General features: G+C 43.6%; 1 protein-coding gene across 1 annotated transcript in view; it reads left to right on the forward strand.

Annotated features, from left to right (window-relative positions):
• The first annotated feature begins 441 nt into the window (after window positions 1-441).
• The window catches only part of LOC145353143 (vesicle transport protein SFT2B-like), a 46,351-nt gene continuing 29,837 nt past the window's right edge, over window positions 442-16,955 (forward strand). The window contains exon 1 of the mRNA XM_080203577.1: window positions 442-549. Within this exon, the coding sequence (XP_080059703.1) occupies window positions 484-549 (66 nt within the window). The 5' untranslated portion in view covers window positions 442-483. The remainder of the gene's footprint in view (window positions 550-16,955) is intronic.

Consider the following 16,955-nt stretch of genomic DNA (forward strand, 5'->3'; position numbering starts at 1 on the left):
GAGACCAGGACAGGTGACGATACAGGAGGACTGGAGAGGGCAATACAGGTGAGGATACAGGGCGCTGGAGAAAGTAGGACAGTGAGGATATAGGGGGAATGGAGAGAGCAGGACAGGTGAGGATACAGGGGGACAGGAGAGAGCAGGACAGGTGAGGATACAGGGGGACAGGAGAGAGCAGGACAGGTGAGGATACAGGGGGACAGGAGAGAGCAGGACAGGTGAGGATACAGGGGGACAGGAGAGAGCAGGACAGGTGAGGATACAGGGGGACAGGAGAGAGCAGGACAGGTGAGGATACAGGGGGACAGGAGAGAGCAGGACAGGTGAGGATACAGGGGGACAGGTGAGTCGGTGTCAACATTTCGGCTGTCCTCCAGAGGGCGGTGTACATGAAGCGTTGTGCGCATGCGGCTGTAGTGTTGCGCCTGCGCGGTGTGGCCGGGTTGTCGAGGGAGAGGTGGCAGGCAGAGGGGGAGAGTAATGGACAAGCTGAAGAAAGTGTTGAACGGCAACGACTCCGCCGAAAATGAGAGCCCCCTGAGTGAGGTAAGGCCGGGGGGGATATCCTCCCTCCCTCCGCAGTGAGTGATACCCCGGGGTTTCAGACAGGCAGCAGCTGTAGGCCCGGGAAGGAGGGAGGATACCTGGGGAGAGTCACTGAGACAAAGTTGCTCAAAGCCCTTTGGGCAAAGACAAGGAGGGCAATTGTGGAGAGTTGGTGCTGGAATTTGGGCGCTACACACACTGCCCTATTGGCTGCCTCTGAGCTGTAACAAGGACGTTTCAGTGTAACAGTGAAATATCAGGCTCAGTGTTTATGAACCAAGAATAAAGGAACAACCAAGGGTCGGGCGAAAAGTTGAGTGTAATTGTGCAACAACTTCCATTTGTACGGCAGCTTTATTGAAACATCCCATCGTATTTCACAGGGGCATTATCAGCCAAAATGTGACGCTGAGCCACATTGGGACATGAGGACAGGTGACTAGGACAAGCTTTTAAAGGAGGCAGACAGACTAAGGTGTTTACTGTTGGAATTCTAGAGCGCAGGCAACTAATGTGATGGAAATTGGAAATGTACTGCTAGTTAGGATTAGAGGTTTGGAAAATGTTGTTTGGGTATAACAAAGAGCAGAGTCAAAGTGTGCAAGAAAGATATTAATATGAAGAACTATAAACAGACTTACAGAAGGGACAGAAAGTGCAAGTTGAGTAAGTCAACTGATAAGGCTAGAGGTTACAAGAATATCAAAAAGACAAAACTTGAAACTCTGTATCTGAATGCCTGTAGCCTTTGAAACGAAACATATGAAGTGATAATGCAAATACAGAATAAGTACAATCTAAAGGACATTACAGAAACATGGCTATAGGATTGCATTGGAACCTGAATATTGAAGTTATATGGCTTTTAGGAAAGATAGGAAGTTAGGGAAAAGTGGAGGAGTGGTTTAGTTATTTAAAGATGTTGGGTCATTCCTTGCTAATGTGCTGGGAACCAGGTTATAGAAGGAGTTTGAGTAGAGATGAGGAATGACAAAGGCTGAAGTCACTTGTGCGAGTGGCATACAGGCTGCCTAACAATTACATAATAGTACACACGATAGTGCAGGGTATTGAAGAAGTAGTAATGGAAGCTTGGCAGAAAGATATGGCGAATGTGAAGGATTTGAATCTAGATGTTGACTGGAATGATCAATGAGCAATGGTAGTGTAGATGACAAATTCATAGAGCGTTTTCAGGACAATTTATTCGATCAGCATGTTCTGGAGCCAACAGGGAGCTATACCGCACCTGGTATTGTGCAGTGAGAAGATTAATTAGCAACCTCTTGGTGAAGGTGCCCCTTGGTTGCAGTGATCATAATATGATTGAATTTTACATTCCGTTTCAGGAAGAGAAATGTGGATCTAAGACTAGTGTTTTAAACTTGAGGGCAATTATGAGAGCATGAAAGTAGAGAAAGTGAACTGGAACTTTAGCTTAAGGGATGAGTCATGAGAGATGCACTGACAAACATTCAGAATACATGGAATAGTATCAAATAGCAGAAGATAGCATCAAACTTAAAAAAAATGTAATTGTGCAAAGTTGGGTGACAGGTCAGAAGATTGGACAGAATATGAACAGCAAAGAATAACAAAAATAAGGAAGGAAAAATTAGAGTGCAAGAAAAGCTGGTTAGAAATATAAAGGCAATGATAGTAAGAGTTTCTATAGCTATTTAAAAGAATTAACAAAGTGATAATTGGTCCAATAGAAAGTGGGTCTGTGGAGTTAATAGTGGGAAATGAGATGGCAGATGAATTGAACAGGTATGTTGCAGGTCTTCACGATAGAAGATAAAGCAACAATCCAAAAATGGCTGTAAATCAGGAATTGGGAGGATCGAACTCCAGAAATTGCAATCACTGAGGAAAAGTTTAAAGTTTATGTATTAGCCTCAAGTAGGCTTACATTCACATTGTAATGAAGTTACTGTGAAAGTCCCCTAGTCATCATACTCTGGCACCTGTTCGGGTACACTTGGGGAGAATTTAGCATGGCCAATTCAACTAACTTGCACATCTTTGGACTGTGGGAGGAAACCAGAAGAAACCCATGCAGACACAGGGAGAACATGCAAGCTCCATATAGACAGTGACCCAAGCCGGGAATTGAATCCAGGTCCCTGGCGCTGTGAGGCAGCAGTGCTTACTACTGTGCTGCCCTAATTGGTATTAATGAATTGTTGGAACCACGGGTCAGTGAGTACCCTGATGGATTTTATCCTAGCATCTTAGAAGAAGTGGCTAGTGAGATAGTTGTATTGGTTTTAATTTTCGAAAATCCAGAAAATTCAGGGAAGGTTCCATTAGGTTGGAAAATAGCAAACGTAACTTCATTATAAAAGGAGGGAGATAGAAAGCTGGAAACTACAGGCCAGTTAAGCTAATACCTGTCATAGAGACATTAGTAGAGGAAGGTCTAGAAGAGCACTTAGAAAAATTCAAGGCAATTAGGCAGATTCAACATGATTTAGTGAAAGAGAAATCATGTTGAACCAATTTAACAATAGTAGCAAATGCTGTGGGTAAAGGGAACCCGGTAGAAGTGCGATATTTCAGAACGCATTTGATAAATTGCCTCATCAAAGCTTATTGCAGAAAAAAGCTCTTGATGGGTGTGTGTGTATAATATATTTGCGTGGATAGAAGATTGGCTAGTAGGCACGAATGGGTCTTTTACTGGATGACAGGATTTTATAAGTGCTGCAGGGATCTGTGCTGGGGTCTCAACTCCTTACAATTTAGATAAATGATTTGGATGATGGGATCAACAGCGTGGTTGCTAAGTTTGCTGATGACTCAAGGATAAATGGAAAAACAAATTGTGAAGAGGTCATAAGGAGGCTATAAAAGGATTTAGGTAAGTTATTTGAATGAGCAAAGATTTGGAAAATCGTGCATAATGTCAGAAAATGTGAGTTTGTCCATTTTGGCAGGAAGAATAAAAAGCTTATTACCTAAATGGTGAGACATTACAGAGCTCTGACCTGATGATGGATTGGGGTGTCCAAGTGCATCAATCACAGTTTGCAGGTGTAGCAAGTAATTAGCAAAACTAATAAAATGTTATCCTTTATTGTGAGAGGAATTGAATACAAGAGTAGGCAAGTTATGCTTCACTTACACAGAGCATTGGTGAAACCACACCTGGAATACTGTGTAAAGTACTGGTCTCCTTTTTTAAGGAAAGATTAACTGTGTTGGAGGAAAGGTTGGACAAGCTAGGTTTGTATCTACCACTGTTTTAAAACACCCATTTAAGAAGAGAAGAGGAAAATAAATTTCTTTGAGGGTTGTGAGATTTTGAAATTCTTTCTTGAAAGGTGGTTGGGACAGAAACTTTGAATATTTTAAAGGCAGAAGTCGATACATTCTTGTCCACAAAGGGTTGTTATGTTATCAGGAATAGACAGGAAGTTAAAATTAGATTACCCATGACCTTATCAAATGGTGAAGCAAGTTTGAGGGGCCAATTGGCCTACTCCTGCTCCTATGTGCCATTGAGGGATTTGATGAGAATTTTAAGTTTGAGACACTGCTGAATCAGGAGGCAGTATAGGTCAGTGAACACTGATGATGGGTGGACAGGATTTAAGTTATTGGCAGCTGAGTTTTGGATGAGGTGAATTTTGAGGGTGGAAGATGAAGGGTTGGTATGGAACAGTATTGAAGTTTGTTGAAAACGAATGTTTCAGCTGCAGATGGGCTGAGTTAAGAGTGAACATAGAATCCCTGCAGTGCAGAAGGAGGCCATTCGGCCCATCAAGCCTGCATCAATGACAATCCCATCCAGGCCTTAACCTCATGTAATTACCCTTCACATCCCTCTGACACTAAAGGGCATTGTTTAGTATGGCCAATCCACCTAACCTGCACATTCTTGGAATGTGGAAGGAAACCAGCACACTAGGAAGAAACCCAGGCAGACACGGGGAGGATGTGCAAACTCCGCATAGACAGTGACTGAGGCTGGAATTGAACCTGGATCCCTGGCACAGAGGCAGCAGTGCTAACCACTGTGCCACCGTGCTGCCTCAAAATGGGCAACATGTGACACAAATGAAAGTAGGTTGTTTTGCTGAAAGCATATGGGATTGGAAGGTCAACTTAGTTTGAAAAAACAATAAGTTTGCAAAATTTGGTTTAGCCTCAAGCCCCTGGCTGGTGAGGGGATTGAGTCAGCATCTAGATGGACAATAATTGGGACAGTGGGATGTGATTTATGTCTCCTTGGGTGACGTAGCAGTAATGGGGGTGAATTCAAAATGAAACTGTTGAGAACATTGAGCTAGCGGTAAGCCAAAGGAACAACTTCCTTCAGATGTTTCATTTTGATTCAAATACAAATGAGATTGATTTCAAAAGTATCATTAGCCTGATAATCCCTTTTGCTGGAAGAGTTTGCCAGAAATATGCTCCAGAAAGCTAATCTAAATTCCTACGAAGTAATTCTGACCATCTGACGGGCAACATGACAGCTCAGTACCTATCACTGTTTGCTGTGCAGATACGTGGATTTGGGTTGGTGTCTGTGGGAGTTTGCACATTCTCCCTGTGATTGCGTGGGTTTTCTCCGGGTACTCCGGTTTCCTCCCACATCCCAAAAACTTGTTCTTAGGCTGATTGGTGTCACAAATTGTCCCTAAATTAGTTTTCCCTCAGTCTTCCCCAGTAGGTGTAGAGGAGGGCACTCATAATGTTAAAATGGTGGCGTGGGCTCGTTGGGCCGAAGGGCCTGTTTTCTGTGCTGTGTTGTTCTTTGTTTTTTGTAATTCTGTTTTGTGGTGTACATTGCTTTGTGCTGTATCTTAACAGCTGCTATGTATTATGTTATGTATGTGTTTACCCTGAACACGTGTTTGGCAGCTTCATATCTTTTGGAGAAGTCAAGAGATCGATGGGAATCCTATGAGGATGTGTCTAGGGCGGCAGATAGAGGAGAGCCGGTGGATGTGGTGTTTCTTGATTTTCAGAAGGCGTTTGACAAGGTACCTCACAAGAGGTTATTGCAGAAGGTCAGGGGGCATGGAGTTGGGGGTAGGGTGTTAGCGTGGATAGAGGACTGGTTGTCAAATAGGCAGAGAGTGGGGGTCAATGCGTGCTATTCGGATTGGCGGATGGTGACTAGTGGAGTGCCCCAGGGGTCAGTGCTGGGGCCTCAGCTATTTACCATTTATATAGATGATCTGGAGGAGGGAACCGAGTGCAGGGTGTCAAAATTTGCTGATGACACCAAAATTGGTGGAAAGGCAAATTGTGCGGAGGGTGGGGAGAGTCTACAGAAGGATCTAGATAGGCTGGGCGAATGGGCCAGGAAATGGCAAATGGAATTTAATGTTGGCAAGTGCGAGGTGGCCCACTTTGGTAGGAATAATGGTACTAAGGATTATTACTTACGTGGAGAAAAACTGCAGCAGGCGACGGTGCAGAGGGACCTCGGGGTCCTTGTGCATGAGTCGCAAAAACCCAGCTTGCAGGTGCAGCAGGTGGTCAGGAAGGCGAATGGGATGCTGGCCTTCATAGCGAGAGGTCTTGCTGCGGCTGTATAGGGCATTGGTGAGGCTGCAGCTGGAGTACTGTGTGCAGTTTTGGGCGCCGTACTTACGCAAGGATATTTTGGCCTTGGAGGGAGTGCAGAGGAGGTTTACTAGGCTGATGCCGGAGTTGAGGGGGTTGAGCTATGAGGAGAGGCTGAATAAATTAGGCTTGTACTCGTTAGAGTTTAGAAGAATGAGGGGAGATCTCATTGAGACGTATAAGATGATGAATGGGATGGATAGGATAGAGGTGGAGAGACTCTTCCTGCTCAGAAAGGACAGTAGAACTAGGGGGCACAGCCTCAAGATAAAGGGGGGGCAGTTTAGAACGGAGTTGAGGAGGAACTTCTTCACTCAAAGGGTGGTGAATCTCTGGAATTCTCTGCCCGTTGAAGTGGCGGAGGCTACCTCGCTAAATATTTTTAAGACGCGGGTTGATGGGTTTTTGATAAGAGAGGGGATTAAGGGTTATGGGGAGAGGGCGGGAATGTGGAACTGAGCCACAACAGATCAGCCATGATCTTATTGAATGGCGGGGCAGGCTCGAAGGGCTAGTTGGCCTACTCCTGCTCCTATTTCTTATGTTCTTATGTGCTGCCTCATGTACTGTACCGTAGAGCTAGTTTTCAGATCCGTGCTACATGTACATATAGGGCTAAAGGTTCATAGTTGAGTTAATTGACTCAACCTGCTTATTGAAACTGCCAACCAGTAGTAAACCTGAGTTGAAATGCATTGGGAGAAGGCCTCATGAAGTTAGCAAGATCTTTGGCATGACTAACAAGTAGACACATACAGCTTTGTCGTAATTGCAATTCCTGTCCATGTGTGGTTATTCCAATATTATGTCTGGTTTCCAAAACCTCTTTACAGTTAAAGTGGGGCCAATTTGCAGACCAATCATATAATGGAGCAGCTATCACGGGAATCTTTTTTTGTTGGTCATACTTTTACCTTTGTATCTGAGTTACCTTCATAACATTATGTATTGTTCAGATTTCTTTTGAGGTTTTCTTGAGCTTTTCAAAAGTTTTATGCAAAAATGGATGAGCTTGTGATTCATACTGAACTGTACATTGTGAAATATAGCCTACATGTAGCAGCTACCGATATGTATGTAATTTCTGCACTTTTACCAAAAAATAATTCTGGAACTGATGAAATATGTGAGTTTACACTGGTACATTTGTAGATCAGGGTTGTGTTGTAAGTGTCTTCACTGCTACTTTCTTGATTTCGAAAAAGATCTAATTTTATACTGGTCAGTCTGTTTTCTTTGTGGTTCACTCAGTTTGCTCTGGATCGTTTTTAAAATCTAGGCCAGTGTTACAGTTTTGATAAAGAATCATCCAGACTTGAAACATTTGCTCTATTCTCTCTTTACAGATGCTGTCAGACCTTCTGAGATTTTCTAGCATTTTCTGTTCTTGTTTCAGATTCTAGCATCCTCCCCGTGTCTGCTTTTATTTTGATTATAGTTCTTCTTTGAAAGATTTATTTATTAGTGTCATGAGTAATGCTTACATTAACACTGCAATGAAGTTACTGTGAAATTCCCCTAGTTGCCCCACACAGATGCCTGTTCGGGTCAACACACCTAACCACATCTTTCAGACTGTGGGAGGAAACCGGCGCACTCAGAGGAAACCCACGCAGACTCCACACAGACGGTGACCTAAGCCAGGAATTGAACCTGGGTCCGTGGCGCTGAGACAGCAGTGCTAGCCACTGTGCTGCCTCCTACTTAGCCTCTGTGGTAGTTTTGTTTTGAATGTTGTGTTCATGAATGTGAAAGCTTTACATAATAAGAATATTTAGCATTAAGGGTTAATGCTTGAAAAAAAAAGTTAACCTTTAAACTTCTTACCCAAACTGAAGGTGTCTGTCAAATATCTACTTGGCTTTGTCCGGCCTTAATTTTGTCTTGTTTTATACGATTTTAGAATTGCAGTCAAACTCTCTTCCTCTTTGGTGCACTGTTTCCCTGCGATCTCTCCACAATGGTTGACAAGACACTCAAGCATGTCAATTCCATTTCATGCATTTTTGCTTTCATCCCTTCTCTCTGTCCCGGAACCAAGCTAGGGTTTTCCATGCCCACAGCCTCCACTTCACCAGCCTCCTCATTAAGCAGATCATCCTCTGCTATTTCTGCCACCTTATGTGTTATGTCGCCACCAAATGCATCTTCCCCTTGCCTCCCCTTTCAACATTCTAGTGGGACCATTCCTTTCACAATATGCTGATCCATTTCCTTATCACCCATAACAACTCCTCTCTTCCCCCATTTCTTTGAATGGCAACTTCTAATGATTCTGCCGTTTCCCTGCAAACTCCCTCTATATTGGCGGTTGGTGACTAGTGGGGTGCCCCAGGGGTCGGTGCTGGGGCCTCAGCTATTTACCATTTATATAGATGATCTGGAGGAGGGAACCGAGTGTAGGGTGTCGAAATTTGCTGATGACACCAAGATTGGGGGAAAGGCAAATTGTGCGGAGGGTGTGGAGAGTCTGCAGAAGGATCTAGATAGGCTGGGCGAATGGGCCAGGAAATGGCAAATGGAATTTAATGTTGGCAAGTGTGAGGTGGTCCACTTTGGTAGGAAGAATGGTAGGAAGGACTATTACTTACGTGGCGAAAAACTGCAGCAGGCGACGGTGCAGAGGGACCTCGGGGTCCTTGTGCATGAGTCGCAAAAACCCAGCGTGCAGGTGCAGCAGGTGGTCAGGAAGGCGAATGGGATGCTGGCCTTCATAGCGAGGGGGATTGAATATAAAAGTAGGGAGGTCTTGCTGCAGCTGTATAGGGCATTGGTGAGGCCGCAGCTGGAGTACTGTGTGCAGTTTTGGGCGCCGCACCTGCGCAAGGATATTTTGGCCTTGGAGGGAGTGCAGAGGAGGTTTACTAGGCTGATACCGGAGTTGAGGGGGTTGAGCTATGAGGAGAGGCTGAATAAACTAGGCTTGTACTCGTTAGAGTTTAGAAGAATGAGGGGAGATCTCATTGAGACGTATAAGATGATGAATGGGATGGATAGGATAGAGGTGGAAAGACTCTTCCCGCTCAAAAAAGACAGTAGGACTAGGGGGCACAGCCTCAAGATAAAGGGGGGGCGGTTCAGAACGGAGTTGAGGAGGAACTTCTTCACTCAAAGGGTGGTGAATCTCTGGAATTCTCTGCCCGTTGAAGTGGTGGAGGCTGCCTCGCTAAATATTTTTAAGAAGCGGGTTGATGGGTTTTTGATAAGAGAAGGGATTAAGGGTTATGGGGAGAGGGCGGGAAAGTGGAACTGAGCCACGACAGATCAGCCATGATCTTATTGAATGGCGGGGCAGGCTCGAAGGGCCAGATGGCCTACTTCTGCTCCTATTTCTTATGTTCTTATGTTCTTTAGACCCACCTCTGTTTCTTTATGCTTCTCACGACCATCTTTTTTTGCTTTGCAAAATCATTCCCATGTCATTGGATCTCTTCTGTCTTACACCTTATCACAGACCTTTCATTTTGTTCTCCTCTACATACCATTGTTCACCACCACCCCCAGCTCCCCTCCCCACCTGTTCTTCCCCTGTCTCTCCATGTGCTTCACTTTAACTTTTGCCAGTTCTGATGGAAGGTTATTGACCTGAAATATTAACTGTTTTATCTATAGGTGTCACCTGACCTGCTGAGCATTTCCAGCACTTTTTGCCTTTATTTTGAGTTAATATTTGTTTGTTCTTTCATCAGAGCCTTGATCTCGGCCTAGCTTGTTCTGATTTTTGCACCTCTGCTGTCTTCTGCCATCTTCCCTGTTGAGATTTCGTTTCTCTGAAGGATTTTGGTTTTTGGTATTCCAAAGTACATTTAAGGAATCTCATTGTTCTTCCAAAGCTGCCTTTGTCCATCTGCAGCATGTGATCTAAAAGTGTAGACCCACAGGATCCAATTTATTGATTTTCTCAGCTTAAGACCTTGCAACTGTTAGGCCACCTGTGACAAAAATAATGTTTAGAGATCCTGAATGCCTTTGTCTGACCTTAGCCTGCAGCCTTGCTGGAGCAAAAATTTTGGCATTTGTGAAGGAATCACTTTGACATCAGTTTTTTTTGGAATTTTAGATGGTGCACCTCACCAATCTTCCATACAATAAGATGATAAGGAATAGGAGTAGGTCATTTAGCCCATCAAACCTGTTCTGCCATTCAGTAAATCCATAGCTGATTGTGGCCTTAACTCCACTTTCCTGCCTCTCTTCACAACCCTCTAATTCCCTGTGGATGAAAAATCTGTTTAACACAGCCTTGAATATATAAAAGGAGATAATTCCAAAGACTAACAAGTCTCAAAGAAAAATCCTCATCATCTCCGCCTTAAGTGGGCAATTCTTATTTTTAAAACGGTGCCACCAAGCTCTAGATTCCCCCATGAGGGGAAATATCCTTTCAGTGTTTATTCTGTCAAGCTCCCTTTTATGTTTCAATAAGGTTACCTTTCATCCTTCTAAACTCCAGCCCAAACAAGCTCAACCTTGCCTCGTAATATATATACTAGTTTCCTCCCACTCCATGAAATTCATGCTGGTTAGGTGCATTGACCTGAACAGGCACCAGAGTGTGGTGACTAGGGGAATTCCACAGTAACTTCATTGCAGTGTTAATATAAACCTTACTTGTGACTAATAAATAAAGTTTAAAACTTTTAAAAACTAGTTTATTGAATTATTATAAAAGATCTCCAACTGGCTTAGAGTTATCACCATTAGCAACTTCTATCTCCTTCCCAAAATTCACAAACAAAATTGCCCTGGTAGGCTCATCGTGTCAGCCTGTTCCTGCCTCACTGAACTCATTTCCTCCTATCTTGACTCCATTCTCTCTCCTCTTGTCCAGTCCCTTCCCACCTATATCTGCAAATCCTCCGATCCCCTATGCCATATCAACAATTTCCAGTTCCCCAGCCCAAACCACCTCATCCTCACCATGGATGCCCAATCCCTCTATGCCTCCATTCCTCATCAGGAAGGCTTCAAAGCTCTTTGTTTCTTCCTCGAACTGCGGTCTAAACAATCCCCATCCACCACCATCTGGCTGAACTGGTTCTGTCACTCAACAATTTTTCCTTCAACTCATTTCAGTTCCTCCAAATTGAACGTGTGACTATGGGCATCTGCATGGTCCCAGTTATGCCTGTCACTTTATGGGTTATGTGGAGCATGCCCAGTTCCAGTACTACTACGGCCCTCTCCCACAACTCCTTTATTGGTACATTGACAACTATTTTGGTGCTCTTCATGCTGTCGTCTGGACCTGGAAAAATGTATCAATTTTGCTTCCAATTTCCACCCCTCTATCACCTTAACATGACCTCTCTTCCCCATTTCTGTTGATAAGCTGTCCACCAGTATCCATTACAAGCCGCTGACTCCCACAAAGCCTTGAGTACAGCTTTTCACACCCAACACCCTGTAAGGGCTCCATCCCACTCCATCTCTTAGTTCCTTCACCTCCGCCACATATGTTCTGATGAAGCCACTTTCCAAAAGCTTTCTTCCTTCCTCAATCTTGGTTTTCCACCCACTATGCTTGAGAGGGCTCTTCTCCGTGTCCAACTCGTCTGCCAGGCCACAGCTTTCACCACCTCCCCTCCCTCCCTCCCAGAACCAGGATAAGGTCCTCCTGGTCCTCACTTTTCACCTCACCAGCCTCCATGTTCAAAGGATCATCCTTCTGCCAATTACAGCATGATGCCACTACTCAACACATCTTGCCCTCATTCCTCCTGTCAACATTCCGCAAGGACCGTTGTCTCAGGGACACCCTGGTCCACTCAACCATCATACCCAACATGTCACCCCCTACCCACAGCACCTTCCCATACAATCATAGGAGGTGCAACACTGCTCCTTCCTTCCTCTCTGCTCACAATCCCAGATCCCAAACATCCCTTTCAAATGAAGCATCGCTTTGCATGCACGGCTTCAGTCTGGCCTATTGCATTCGCTGCTGCCAATGCAGTCTGCTGTACATTGGAGAGATCAAACGCAGACTGCATGACCACTTTGCTCAACACCTTTGGTCCATCTGCAAGCAGAACCCAGGCTTCCTGATGCTTGCCATTTCAACACACCACCCTGCTCTCCTGTCTACATGCCTATCCTTGGCCTTTTGCAATGTTCTAGTGGACCCCAATGCAAACTAGAGGAACAGCACCTCATCTTCCGATTGGGCACTTTACAGCCTTCTGGACTGAACATTGAGTTCAACAACTTCAGAGCACGAACTCTTCCCTTCACCTTCATCCCATTTCCTTTTATTTAATTCTGTTTCTTCTTTGCATCTCATTCATCGATTTTTATCATTCTTCTTTCTCATTTCTATTTTCCCACTTCTGCATTCCCACTCTCCTCCTCGCCACACTATACCCTTACCCCCACCACCCCTTCAGGACAATTGCCTTAACCATCTATACCTCTGTTCTGCCATTCATACATTCTTATCACTTAATGGACACTTTTAGCACCTCTCAGCTTTCTTCATCATCATTTACATTCCTTGTCCAGCCCGCCCCACCCTCGTACGTCTTTTCTGATTTTAGCTCTGACGAGTGGTCATCCAGACTCAAAATGTTCACTCTATTCTCTCTCCACAGATGCTGTCAGACCTGCTGAGATTCTCCAGCATTTTTTTGTTTTTGTTTCAGGTTCCAGCAACCGCAGTATTTTGCTTTTAGCCTTTACTGTCAGTAATTTGACTGTTTGAGCTATTGCCAATTCCAAGGGTGTCTGCCACGTGAAAATCTTTAGCTACATAACACTTGTGTTGGAATACCCTAGGGAATTTCAAACTGCTGATGTTTTGAACCCTCCTGAATGCTGTTCCCAGATGAATACTGAGCCATCTCCATATTCTTTTGACAGCACTCAAATGTAGAGTGTTGATCATTACAATGGATGCATTTTCTTTGTAATTCAGAACTGTCCCTAATCTGTCTGTCGAAATGTCATCAAAGATCACCATGATACATTCAAATATTCACCACACTTTAAAAGCATGTCAAGGCCAGAGAGACATCATCCCTGTACCAAAGAAAAGTCAGGCAGCATGCCTTAATGACTATTGTCCGGTGACTCTGACATCCATCATTATGAAGTGCTTCCGAAGGTTAGTCATGGTACAAATCAATTCCTGCCTCCCAGACGTGCCTGGATCCACTCGAGTTCACCTGTTGCCTCAGCAGGTGCACTGCAGCTGCCATCTTTCTGACCCTACACTCATAGAATCATAGCATCCCTACAGTACAGGAAAAGGCCATTCGGCCCATCGAGTCTGCACTGACCACAATCCCACCCAGGCCCTACCCCCACATCCCTACATATTTACCCACTAATCCCTCTAACCTACGCATCTCAGACACTAAGGGCAATTTTAGCATGGCCAATCAACCTAACCCGCACGTCTTTGGACTGTGGGAGGAAACTGGAGCACCCAGAGGAAACCCACACAGACACAAGGAGAATCTGCAAACTCCACATGGGCAGCGTCCCAAGCCAGGAATCGAACCCAGATCCCTGGAGCTGTGAAGCAGCAGTGCTAACCACTGTGCTACCGTGCCACCCCTGGAATACCTAGATAACAAAGACACTTATGTCAAACTCCCATTCATAGGTAGCAGCCAGTATAATTAAGGACCCCACACACCCCAGGCATTCTCTCTTCCACATTCTTCCATAGGGAAAAAGATACACAAGTCTCAGAGCGCGTACTAACTGACTCAAGAACAGCTTCTTCCCTGCTGCCATCAGACTTATGAATGGACTTACCTTCAAGTTGATCTTTCTCTACACCCTAGCTATGACTGCATTCTGCACTTTCTCCTTCCCTCTGTATGGTATGTTCTGTCTGTATAGTGTGCAAGAAACAATATATTTCACTGTATACTAATACATGTGACAGTAATAAATCAAATGTTGCAGAAAATGTGATGTATGGTGTGGAAGAGAGGCATTGATGCTGAAAGGAAACTAGAGAAATTGGCACCAGCGAATGTTTTTTTTAAAATTGGGCATGCTCAAATGTATGATAGACTATTACAAGGTTAATTGTGTTCCAGGTATGAAGTGTTTATATTTTGGGATTGCTGACTTAATTCGCAGTAAAATGGAGTAGCGAAGGGGTTCATGTGACCTTTTCCAAATACTGCTTGACAACAAGCATGGGTAGCTGCTTTGCTCTGGAGACAGTGAGGCACAGCTGGTTTTACTGGAAAGAAGGTGCTAGATATTTACACCTGTTGACAATGGCGAAAGCACCTCTGCAGACTGGGGTAGACTGTCCTTCAAGTCGCACAGTGTGATGTTCAGGATGTTAGGTTTTGCGCACACTAGCACTTTAAGCCATCTAATTTCGAGACTAAATGGTGTTTGTGGTCTAAAGGATAGCTAATTAGAATTTCTGACTGGATCCAATGCCCACGTTATTCAAATAGCGTGAATCTGGACGTTGGGAAGAATCAGAGCGAGAGACACGTCAAGTCAGTATTGTTCACCACAGAACACAGGTGGAATTCACATGTGGATTGAAGAGACCCAGGTTCATGAGTATTTAATGGAAGATTTGCCCAGCTTTGGCTTCAGGGAAGAGTGCCCATCCAGAAAAGGGAAGCAAATTGGAGCTGAGATATGCTTTGGACTGGTTCTGAGAAAATGAAATGTCTACTTAAGGGACAGAACATAATACAACAGTAGAGGGAGGCTTTCAGCCATTTTAAAAGTTAAATGGGAGATACTTTCTATAGTTTAGGGCACATATTCTGAACTGAATAGTCTGTAGACAAAAAAAAACAGAAAATGCTGGAAAATCTCAGGAGGCCAATCTCTCTCTAGGAGTCCAGATTACCAACAACCTGTCTGGGTCCTCCACATCGATGCTATAGTTACGAAAGCACGCCAATGCCACTACTGTCTCAAAGGACTAAGGAGATTTGCATCTGCTATGGCTCTCTAATTTTTACAGATGCACCACAGAAAACATCCTTTTTGGATACATCACAGCTTGGAATGCCCTTACTGTGACCAAGACTGCAAGAAACTACAAAGGTTTGTGAACGTAGCCCAGTCCATCATGCAAACCAAATTCCCATTCGTTAACTCCGTCTACACTTGCTGCTGCCTCAGAAAAGCAGCCAGTGTAATCAAGACTCCACGTAAGCCAGACAGACTCTCTTCCATCAGGAAAAAGATAGAAAAGCCTGAGATCATGTACCAACCAACTTAAGAACAGCGTGTAATCTGCTACCGTCGACTTTTGAATGGAGCTACCTAACATTAAGCTGATCTTTCTCTACACCCTAGCTATGACTGTAACGCTACATTCTGCACCCTCTCCTTTCCCTCTCCCCTGTGTACCCTAAGATAGTGAAAAGTATTGTTTCTTGTGCACTGTATACCAATACATGTGATAAATCAATTCTGAAGTCTGACATCATCTGTGGAGGGAGAACAGAACTAACATTTCAAGTCTGGATGACTGTTCGTCAGTGTGTTGAAAATGTTGCTTTCAGTTTGGTTATTACAGAAAAAGTCTTAAAACTTGAAATTTTGTCATGTGACTCTTCTCATCAGTCACTGGAAAGTTAATATCTTAAAGTTATCCATTTCTACAGGGTCATGACAAATTGGGATAATTGCATTAGGATTTTCCAGGGTTCAAATGAACAAAATTTCACTGACTTTGCTGTATTCATTGAAATGTCAATTATGGAAGCTCTGCTCAAAAGCTGCCACCTGCTTTTAAGTGCCATGCCACAGGTAGCAAAATAATTTGAAGGTGATAGCAGAGAATTTGGAAATAGATTTAAAAGTGAGCAGCCCAGAGGGAGAAATTGTTGAACCATTGACTCAATGTCTGAACCTTGAGAAAGAGAAAATTAACCAGATAAAATGCTGGCTCATTTAAAGAGGATTCAACTGCAAATAAAGCAATACGAATCGGAAAGAGTTTGAGAAAAGTAGAAATTTGATTTTGAGAAAGGTGAAAACTTGGAAGTCGAATGAGGGGGAAGAGTTGAATTAGAATTTCAACGTGCATGAGGAAAGAATAGCCTTGAATTGTACAGCGAGAGAGAAACCAGAAAATTTGAAGAGGGCAGAGAAAGTCTTCAATTCCGCAAACAAGGAGTAACGGAGAACCTTGACGATGAGTTCGATTAGGCAGGAAATATTCACTGTGCCTAAAGTCAGTGAGGAAGGAGTTTTAATGTATTTTGTATCATTTTGATAAATTGACAAAAGCTATTATGGCCTGAATAAATTTGGTCAATTTTATTAGAGTGTTTTTGGTAAGGAGAGTGTTAGAAATTTATTTGTTGCTGCAGATGTACAGTCTAAATATGATTTTGTGAAGGATGATGTGCTTAATGGGTACAAATTTAGTTCCAGATATTTATAGGTGAAAATTTAGAAATGTGAAGAAGAATTGAATCAGATATTTGTGAACAATGCTTGAGAAATATAAATGATGTTTGATGTATGATGCAAGATCAATATTTTGAAAACCTTAGAAGTGTTGTCATTTGAAGAATTTAGCCTTTTTGGAACAAGGCCCCAACTAGAAGACCATAATGTTTCTCAAATAAGAGAAGCTTCTGTTATGGCTGCTTGTTATGAACTATCCCTCAGCAGATAGGTGCCAGTAAACTGTTGCTTGCTAACCTGCACAGAGTTGGAGAGTTGAGAAGTGATAATGAACAGAACACTATTTGCATAGGGGAGGATCCTCATCCTCCACTATGAGGATAGTGGAAATGCAAAGATTGAAGCTCCTCAGAGTAGGGTATGAGAGATGGGCATGATTCCAGGGGATCATGTATGAAGGTAGATTACTGGAA

Source organism: Carcharhinus amblyrhynchos, chromosome 15 (assembly GCF_965287045.1).
Source record: "Carcharhinus amblyrhynchos chromosome 15, sCarAmb.v2.hapA, whole genome shotgun sequence".
NCBI classification, from domain to species: domain Eukaryota; kingdom Metazoa; phylum Chordata; class Chondrichthyes; order Carcharhiniformes; family Carcharhinidae; genus Carcharhinus; species Carcharhinus amblyrhynchos.